General features: G+C 33.8%; 1 protein-coding gene across 2 annotated transcripts in view; it reads right to left on the reverse strand.

Moving 5' to 3' along the window:
• ATP9B (ATPase phospholipid transporting 9B (putative)) overlaps positions 1–11,230 on the reverse strand; it is a 163,870-nt gene that overhangs the window by 48,066 nt on the left and 104,574 nt on the right. For both annotated transcript variants that reach the window (XM_032183416.1, XM_032183415.1), the window contains exon 12: positions 3,778–3,938. In XM_032183416.1, the coding sequence (XP_032039307.1) occupies positions 3,778–3,938 (161 nt within the window). The remainder of the gene's footprint in view (positions 1–3,777; positions 3,939–11,230) is intronic.

Genomic DNA, 11,230 nt, shown 5'->3' on the forward strand with positions numbered 1-11,230 from the left:
CTCCCTGTGGTAGTTTTGTTTGTTTGTTTGCTTTAAACTAAAGCTGAAAAACCCTGATCAAATTAGTAACTGGAAAAAATGAAAGAAAAACTCCTTAGGACTTGCATGATTTGTATCACAAGTTTAAATGTGTATGGAAAATGTCTGCATTTCTGCATAAAAAGGAAATTAAACTCTCCTAATAAAAATGTAAGCCTGATCTTAAAAAGATGTAAAATTAAAAAGAATCCATCTATAACCACAGTGATAGAGTTAAACTCTGCAGCTAGGTAAAAGACAATATGACTATGACAAACCTCATATTCCCCAACCTGAGGGGTCTTTTCATTTGCATGACTGGTTTTGCTTTGTCATTTGTCATTCAGAAAATAGCCACCCCCTGCCACAAACAACAGGATATTACTGTTTTGAAAATAAGAATGAACAAACAGGCCTCAGTACTTCCACAGCAGTATCACAAACCACAGCAGCATGGGCATACCTGAGGACATGTACTTTCCCCCTCACCTTGCCATGTGATAAATGTACTAGATAACATAGACAAGATCTCAGTGATACAAGAGGAACCTATGATGTGCCTTAACATATCTCTACTTGGCTAGAGGCAACTAAAAAAAGCTTAAGAAATCTGGAGGAATGTGGGACACTCCAAGAAATTCCAGCACATCTGGAAAAAAATAATCAGTGAATGGGTAAAAATAATCCGAAAGAGGTTTATTTAGCTTTGGACATTCTGTCAAAGACTTGCTTTCTATCCTCTTTTCTCAGTAAATTTTAAGGAATTCAAACAGATTAACTTTGTATGGAAGCAAATTGTAGGGAACCTCTCTAGACTATGTGCATCCTCCTTATGGGAAAAGAAACATCAATACACAGGAAGCATCAATATACACTGTCAATACACTGTCATTTTTAAGGGCCAAACATTTCTGTAGGTGGGGGTGTTCAAAACATCCTGTGCATAACTGTTCTAGCATGAAACCCATGAAAAGCTAGGCTAAAGCTTTTCATGTCCATTTACTTCTATTTTTTCTGGATTTTACTTGATTCCTCGCAAGCTACTGAACACGTACATTGCCTTCCCAATTTTACTTATGACACTGTTTTCATGTTTATGCTTCTGAAGTCTTGCATGCTCTACCAGCCACAGCTAAGTAACATTGCCCTACAGTAGTATTTAGAATGCAGCACAAACAAGTAGCTGTCCCCTGGAATAAAAATAAAAAAAGTTCCTCTTTCCATTAGTTATGGGAGAGGCTGTATGGAGATCAGTTACATTCTGCTAACAGTTAGTCACCCCCTTCTGGCTATCTCACCAAACATATCTGGCTGTGCAAAATTATTTTTATCAATTACCTGGATTTTCCTTGCCCTGCAAAGCAAAACCCCAAAACAACAGCAAAGAACGTCCACAATTAGAATCATCCTGCATTCTCAAAAATCATCAATCAACTGATTTCACGCATGCTTGAATGCAGATATACTTTGCCTTTACCATTCAATTCTAACCTCCTACACTCAATTCATTTACCTGTGAAGAAAAGTTAATTATCTACCTCCATTTAGCTATTTTTGAAATAAACAGAGGACAACACCTGGTGCTTCAGCATCACTTATCTTGCAATTTTCAACTCCAAGAGTTTACGCTCCAAATACTAAGAATATTAAGAATATGTCACTTCCACATTTAACATTCAGAGGAAAGGAAGAGAAGTGTAGTTATACTTGAACACCAGCATGACTAGAGTTGTTTATTTGCTGACAGTCTAGGAAATGACCACATATATACACAATCTGAGTTGAAGAAAAATTGGTATAGGAATAAACAAACACCTAAAGTGGAAAAAATTATTCTCTGCTAGATTCCTGTCTGACCTTCCAAGAGTGTAACTATATGGTCCAATGCACAACTAAATCAATTACCTTTTCTTAATATTTCTACTTTGTATATTATCTTTCACATAGAATTGAAAAATTGGATTAGGCCTATCCTAGAAATTATTTTTGATAAGAATTATTCCACAAGTCCACTAGGGCATATAAATTGCTTTCTTAGGAACTGAAAATGAGCTGTTCAAATGTGTTACTTTTTTTTGAGTGGCACATGTTGAACTGTTAATGTATAGTCAAATTTATACCACCTATATGCTCTTAATTCTGTTGCACTCAGTAACAAACATATACCTGTCTTTTAACTATTTCAGTAAATTTGGACTTCATGTGCTTATTAAAAACACAGTGAACAACAACAAGCAATCACTGATATTCTTTTTCCCCTTCTCGTACATGTCTTTGATGATTAAATGCATCTTTCATTAATATGCAAACTTTACCCATCACTTGAATGCAGCTCTTTTTACCTCTTCACGTGGATAAGCTACTTAATATTTAGTAACTTGGAAGACAGGAATGACAACATGACTGAAACAGCATCATCATACAAACAGTAAGCGAGTAAAGAAGATTATAGTATTTAATTAAGAGAACTATAGTATTTAGGAAGATACCACAGAAAGATAGATGAAGTATCACAGAAAGGAAGAAAGAATTCAGAAAGATACCACAAAATTGAAACACGGAGGTGTAAATAAAACCAGGAGCCAGTCAAAAGAAGTGGAAACTGTTCTAAGAGAAGCAGTTTTTGCAGTGAGATCTCTGTAAACCCCAGCAGATTGCTGGAACCTCCTCCTACAACATCCAGACTCTACATCCATCCTACAACTATCATCCATCCTACAACAACAGAATCTACTCTTAAAACAGGGAAGTACAATAAAAGCATAAATCCTTGAGACACTGAGTATCAAGTTGGTTAAATATAACAGTTTGCTTCACATAGCTATACATACATAAAAAATGTGAACTAAGTAAGCTTAGATTAAATACCTAATGAAATCATTTCCCCCCCTCCTTATACTACAAAGATAAAAATATTTTGTGCAAACCTGAGGAGATAGGTCTTCAATCTATCTACGGTTTAAGCTACAGCTCCTCGCTGAAGTATCCCAAACTGAACTGTTCCAGAGCACATCTAAAATTAACAACCACCTTAATCTAAACACCAGGTATTTTAACAGAGTGTTTCAATTTTGCAAATGCAATACACATTCAAGAAAAAAAAAAACATTTCAGAGTCAATGTTCTCATTTCTCTGTCCACATTAGACATCTTCTCTGTCCATGTTAGACATGGTTACACAGATGGATATTATTTCCTGTTCCAGTTTTATCTGCAATTTGAATATAGAGCACTCATGCTTAATGAATTAATTAATTCAGGGCAAGTCTCTACTTGGTTACACCTGTTAAATGTCTTACCATTGCAAAAGTGCACCTACACTATTAAGGCATTCAATCTAAATTAATCATGGTTGTAGTAAAAATAAAGTCAGCATTTTAGCCAGAGAAATTGAATATTTTCAGTATTTAAGGCATTAAAGAAGTCAAATTCTAAAGTACACCTGACACTTCATTCAAATGCATGTTTCCTAAAACCACATTCTCAAATATACCAAGATTGTATCCTTATTAATACATTTATGCTAGTAAAGGATTAGATATCCTGATTACTCCAGCAAGATGAACATTATACAAAAAAATACAACAGTATTGTTTTCTGTATAGTGATCCTTCAAGAATCAGCAGATTTGTTGGCACCTGCTCCTTCAGCTTCCTGATAAGATCAATTTCCTTCACAAAGAGAAGCAAGTATAACTTTCAAGAAAGCCACATTCAGTGAAATTAGACATCTGTATTTTTCTTTCAGTCTTATACATACCTGATTGGGATGATATAGGAAAACAGGAGGAGGAACCGGAAAAGGTTGCGATACCACGGGCCTACAAATCCTTGCAAGGTTACCATAACAATTGATAGTGCAACTAAAGCCAAAAACAGGGCCTTGGTCAATTGATTCAATTCCAGGTCCAGCAAGCCAACCTAAAGGAAGCAGTAAAAACCATAGCCATAGTTAACCATAATGTTTGCCTTTTTTCTTTTTTTAATTTACACTTTGCTGTGCAAACAATCACCCTGTCCTTCTTCTTCCTATTAAAAATCCATGCACTTGTAACAATTAATTGCATTCCGATAACTGAATTAATTATTGTTCCCATGTGTGCATCTAACAGATGTCCCCTGGCTCCAAGACAATAACAACTCCCAGAATCACAGTGTGATCTGTCCTAGCCAGGCCTTTTGAATGCCTTTATTTCTGACACATCCCTCCCCTTGTCTTCTGATCCAGGATAGGAACACAAGGCAGGGGGAGGGTGTGTGGAGAAGACAACTGAAGAACTGAAGGTGAACTAATGAGCAGGAACAATTTTCTTCTGTTATGCATGCAGCAAAACTACTATCACTTCATTTTATATTTGTAAGGTGGCTACTGCTCATTTACTGCTGGAAGATCTAAAAGATGGTAGAATCAAGAATCAATGGACAAATGCAACTGAGCATTGACTTGTTCATATAAGTAGCATGCTTTAACTCATAATTATACTCTCACATCAGTCTGTAAATCTGAACTCATCTCATAGAAATAATTTTTAATTACATGAAACTTCTCAGCTTGCCTAGAGGAAGTGCTCAAGGTCAGGTTGGATGGGGCTTTGAGCAACCTGGTCTACTGGGAGGTGTCCTTGCCTGTGGCAGGGGGGTTGGAACTAGATAGTCTTTTAAGATCCCTTCCAACCCAAACCATTCTGTGATTCTGTGAAACTTTCAGTTATTCAAGCTAAGTTAAAAATAATCAATGGAAAAAAAAAAACATTTTCAAATCAAAATAGTAAGAGAGAACTTCAACTTTTCATGGGTAAAAAGGTGTTTAATTTAGAAACACTCCAGTAAAAACAATAAGTGAAGCTATCTTCCATCCAGTTTCCCATGAAAAAGTATTTTTAAGCCATGTAACTAAGACTCTCACCATTTCAATAATGTATGCTGTAAGCTAAGTATTTATATTCCACTTTTTGTGATGCTCTTGTAGTCAGTAAAATATGTGGGAAAAATTATGTCAGGAAGAACTTCCTAGGCCCTGTTACAGATGTCTTTTTATCTCTAAGTCATGCCAGTAAGACCAGTAAAACATAACACTTCCTTAGATAAAAAACAGTCTGCAAAAGAACCATTTAAATATAGTTCTTAAAAATTTCAGCAATCTTGCTTGTACACGGGCTGTCCCTTCCCTAGAGAACCAGGCAGCTGAAGACCACAGCGGCTGATTTATCAGCTGCATTTAAAAAGCAGCACAACGAGGACAAATATCTTGCAATTTCCGCTGCTTCAACTACTACATAGTTTATGCTTGAATTATTGAGAAAAATAGGTTTTTTGGATTAAAATGAAGAAAAATTAAGCCAGGGAAGTAGAGCATGTTTCAAAGCCCAGATCTTTTTGCGCTGACAAAGGCAGCCTAAGTTTCAGGCCTCGCTGAGGATCAGATGAAGTCATTATTCATTCAGTCAGGGAAAAAAGACTCAATTACCTCAACCTAAAGATGCTATCAATGAATGCAAAGTGCATATTTTACTCTATTCATCCAAATCCCATTAAAAAGTGAAAGGAATGATTTAATCTGGCCTTCCAGAGTTGGTCTTTTTTTTGTAATAAAATAAAGAATCACTGTCTTGCAATATGCATAACCACTACCTCACACTTTTTTTTCCTGCATCATAGTAGTGAATACTTTCCCCTAACCCTCTCAATGTCCCCCCCCCGCTCCACCCCTGCAAAAAACCCCACCCCATAATAGAAAGGAATAAAGAGCTTCTTTGAAAAGAATGCCACTTTTTGGACAGAAACATTAAATGTAGTCCACTGCACACTGATATGTAGCTAATTCAATGCATTCGTACCTTTTTAATTGATGAAGACTGAATTGATATAAATCTGTATTTGGAATCAACAAAATTGTTTTTGGAGTAATATTAAGAGAAGAAAAAAAAACACTTGATGATGAAATTTTTTCACACAAATCTCTTCCTCCAAAAGATTTGTTTTGTTACTAATGATGTTATCCTTTTTAATACAGATCATAGTATTGCCTATACACAATTTTCAAATTTTCATTTACAATTACAAGAGAAAGCAATTGCAAAACTCTTCTCAGGGTGGTAAATGAAAGAAGTTTTAACAGAAATGCATTCTCCCTTCCCTAAAAAAATTATTATAATCTATTAAAACATAATTCCTTTCCACTTAATAACTTCCGCAACCTGAATGAAATTATCCACTTTTCATGTAGAAATGCACTTATATTCTCTAAATTCTCCTGAATACTGGAAAAGTAGCAATCTAACAGTACTATTACTTTATCAAAGCATTTGTAAAATATGTTAATATTCCTAAGAAAGTGATTTATTTCCTTTTGAAAATAATCATAACAAGAATAATTATGACAACATAAGAAACTGATGAGTTAAGTACTGACGTAACTTTCCACATTTATTGCTATTTCCTATATTAATAAAGCAAATTTTCTTTTACTTGTCATAATATTTGTTCTATTTGAAACAACCGTGTTAACAAAATTAAACACCACTGGAAATTTTAATCTCCAAGGAAAAATTTGTACATAATGTCTAAGACAACCACAATAGTTTTGCAAAGGGGCTTCTCTAAGATAATGAACACAATAATTGCCTGTATAATCTAAAATGCTACTAATGGCAACAACTGCAAATCCATTTAGCTCCTCTTTAATTTATGTAGGAAGTTTTAAATAGCTAATGGTTCTCAGTAAAATAATGGCTAGTACCATCAGTAAAAAGTATTGTATTGTCTACTTGCACCAAAAAAAAGTAAAAATAACATTTTTAAAAATACATAATTTTGGAAGCAAGGAACTACTAGAAGTCTAACCTTCACATTTTGGACTACAATGTTTAAGTTACTGTCTTATAAGAAAAACCTTAATTTAATTTGCAAAAGTTGAAAGCAGCCTGACATTTGTGTGCATTATAGTAGGGTGCTGAGGAGGTTCAGACTGAATATTAGGAATACGTTTCTCTGACAGGGTGGTCAGGCAATAAACAGGCTCCCCAGGGACACAGTCATGGTACTGAGCCTGCTGGAGTTCAAGGACAGTTTGGACAACGCTCTCAGACATATGGTCTGATTTTTGGGTGGTCCTGTGTAGAGCCAGGAGTTTCACTTGATGATTGTTGTGGGTCCCTTCCAATTTGGGATATTTTCTGTGATGTGATGATTGTTATCGCTGATCATGCTTAACTTCTGCGGAAGGTTATCCTCTGAAGCTGTTAAGTTGTTATACTAACAGAATGATTCTGATATAAAAAGTATATTCCTTGGACACTTAGATTTATTTTATTTTTTTTTTATGCTAGAACATTAGAAAACAAACACTTAGATTTTTATTTTTTTTTTATGCTAGAACATTAGAAAACAAACTTTGATAATTAAATATTGCACAACAGTAAAGATTTCTCACCTAGTCTAATGTAGTAATGTTTTTCAGTTACAGTTTCCAGTGCATTTGAAAGCGCTGGTTTCAAATGGTTTTGTTACACACCTTACTTTAATATTTCCAAAGTATTAAGGCAGTATTTTGACTTCCCTCCTCCAGGAAGGTAATTATATGTCAGTAATCAGTCTGGTTCTGCACTGACAAACACCACATTGACTACAATGAAATTTCTTGGTATGTTTGAGACAGACTTTGGCTTTAACTTGCATTATGAACATATATATATATATATATATATATATGTACACACATACACATATATTACTATTCTTTATACATGCTTTGAACTTAACTTTTTTACACCTTGAATGCTAGTTCAACTCTTATTAATTACAGATGTTACTTATAGTCTAAAATTGTATCTGATGAAGCTGTAAAGCAATTTAAAAATACTGAAATTCAAGTAAATTAAATTATCTTTATTCTTTAGGTTAATAAAAACAACCTTTGCCTAAGAAAAATGGGCAGTTCATGGCACTTTTTCATTAAAAAAGTAAATAATAAATTTGTATGCGGTCGCATAAATTTGTATATAGTTGGCTGCATATATCTGAAACCCTGTGGATTTTTTTTCTCCATCTGTTGACTTTTTCTTATAGCCCCTGGAAATAACAGATTACTAACCTGTGCTAAAGGCTATATATAAAACAGGATCATTATCTGTTTAACCAAGTCTTTGACACTAAAAATATACAGCAATTTTAGAGTCTGTAAATGCTTTTTGTAATGCGTTATTTCTGTAGGTAGTCCAGTGATTCTAATTCTTGACAGTTCAACAATTCAGGAAGCCACATTGGGATAGCATGACCATCATTCATAATACCTACAAGTGAATTCAAGCTTAGGAAGGGCCTTCGTGTAATTCACTGTATTCAAGTAATAGTCTGACAAACATGTTTCTGTACAAGCCTCTCTTGACTAACATAAAAAAATCTACAACTTGTACACAGTTATATCTACAACTTGAACACCCTGCTCATTCTTTTAAGCAGCAGATACAAAATAGGAAAAGCATACAGAACGCTGAGATACATAAACTGAATAATGTCACCCATACTTGCTTTTTCTCAGAACCACTTTCAAATTTTCCAATCATTTGTTTAGCTGTGAAAGCAACGACTAACCCCGAAAACATTTTTGAAGCACTAAAAAACCTCTTGCAAGTCTTATTCCTTTTAGAAATAGTGCAGCAATGGTGATGGCTTAGTGGGGTTCTACTTGACTTAGTAGAACTGAAATAAATTTCAGCTATTTATTCTACTCCAGTGGTATCAGAAAATACTCCATTTGATTTCAATAATATATTTTGTGTTTCCTTTGGCAAAAAAGTATGCATTCTTCATGCTAGCTTAATAAAACTCAGTATTCACTTTGATGAAGCTAAACTATTTTGTATTATATTAATACTGCAGGCTTATAGAACAAAGTTCATTACATTTTTGAATTATCCTTCTGATTTACTTGCTCTTAATTCAGCAAGCTACTCCTAACCACATATCTACATTTGAAATAAATTAATCTCTTTAGATATAAAATTTCCATTTGTAGCTAGTAATATCTGTAATGCTACAAGAAAACTAAGAAAACTCAAACAACCTTCTCTCTCTACCTCCTTTAATCATCCATTTTATATTGCCTTTTCCAGGCTCAGCATCACCTAGTTTAGATACTCAAAGTGAAACTTCAAAATCCTCTCCAGGTCTTTAAAGCTGAGTGCTTAACTCTCTCTAGCTAGTCTGCTACAATAAAAACTGCTAATGAGCTATATCCACAACTTTTCTTAAATAGTGGACTCAGTTGCTTGAAGTAAGGCACTCATTTTGGCAAGTACTGGCTAAAGATTTCAAAACATCCTTAAGTGTGCTTTCTCTTTAAAATGCATCCTGATTTATCACCACACAAATGACTTACTGTATCTGCAGTAAAACACTATATATCAAAAGATCTGAATGAGAGAAACGGAAGGTGACTCATTCGAACATCCACTTGGCTATAAACCCACTTTTTCCCAACAATTTGCTCTAGAGTTTAATGCTATCCCAACGTCTCTAAATATTCTTCAATCTGATAATTTTAAAATCAATTTGTATATATAATAATGAAGCAAAATAATTGATATTTGCTTTTTTTTTTTTTTTTCAGTATTTTGGTCTAATTTGACTGAAGGCTAAAAAGATTTTTTTTTTTTTTTTTTTTTTTTTGCATTTAAAGATGTGCCATATATAGTTTGGTCAGCAGAGGGTGCTCAAGATTGGTGTTAGCTACTGTTTTAAAAAGCTCAATTGGTAATGCAGAATCAAGCATACCTCTCTACCTTTACAGGGCAACCTGGACTTCTATACGATCTTACTAGTACAACCGTATTTACCTCGTTTCATCTGGGAGAATTATTTCAAGAAGTATTTAGCAATTCAATTTGAACTGAAAACATAGCATTTCCTTCTCATCAAAAAGTTATACTTCATATACCTTTGTACAGTTATAGACTACCATCTTAAGGTACCAGTTGTCATCTGCTGTGTGACCTCAATTTTGCTATGTATTTGTCACACACAAGAACGATTGATTAGAAACATCCACAGAAGCTATTCAGAAACTGAAAAGGTCAATGGCTTCTTAAACTCTGGCATCCATACAGAGACTGCTATACTAGTAACATACCACCCTCTATTAAAAGCTATCAGGTGTAAATTGTATTTTTTTTTTCCCCAAGACCACCCATCAATTTAGAATAATTATATCAATAATCTAAAAAAAACTAGTAATATTGGAGACTTCAACAACCAAAATCATTCATACAACAAAACTGTTAAGCATATTTTTTTTTCTTTTTCAATTTATAACTGGAAATAAAATGAATTTTCAACTTTACAGATAGATTTCATACTACAGACATTCAGAGTTCATCTGCAGCCTTTACAAATGCTGGTATTTCCTTTGATCTTGGTCATCACCTGGTTCAACCAAAGACTTTTCCAGTATAGTGTCATGTAATTAGTACTTTTAATGGTCAGAATACAGAATAAGCAACTTTCCCCATTACATACTATTATTAAAATATACTCAGTGGAGATGACTGTTTTTCAAACAATAGTAGATAAGAAACCAAGGAGTCTCTCACAGTTGAAAATAATTAGCTGTGCCAAAGTAACTTCAAAACTCCCATAGGGGAGAGAATTGGTTCCAAAGTTTTTATTCTGTGTGTATATAGATCTATCTATAGATTTTGATATATATATATATATAAAGTATGATATATGTAATAAAAGTAAAAAAAAAAAAAAAACTAGCTCAGTAACAGGTACTACTTTCTTTAAGAAAAACGATGATAAAAGAAACAAATAGAAACTTTTATTTGCATAACTTTTGGGAAGTCTTACTATATCTACACATCAAACCATGCAGACCAGCATAAAAATTATTTTTAATACAGATATCTGAACACACTTCAGATTTTTTCTAACAGAATTTTCTAGCTCTTTAAAAACATTTGAAATTAAGCACATACTTAAAACCATGAGTCTGAAAAAAAATCAGCATTTGCTTACTCTAATTAAAATACGGTTATAACAACTCACAAACTATCAAAACTATGGCATTAGCAGAGATTATTACAGATTTTAAAAAATTCATCTTGAAACAGGACTAGGGATAGAGAGGTCTGATCTAAGGTTATCAAAACACACCTGGAAGTTTTTTCATTATGAATTCAATTAAAGAAATTAAGCCAAGAACTCATGAAGTT

The sequence above is a fragment of the Aythya fuligula genome, chromosome 2, assembly GCF_009819795.1.
Source record: "Aythya fuligula isolate bAytFul2 chromosome 2, bAytFul2.pri, whole genome shotgun sequence".
NCBI lineage: Eukaryota > Metazoa > Chordata > Aves > Anseriformes > Anatidae > Aythya > Aythya fuligula.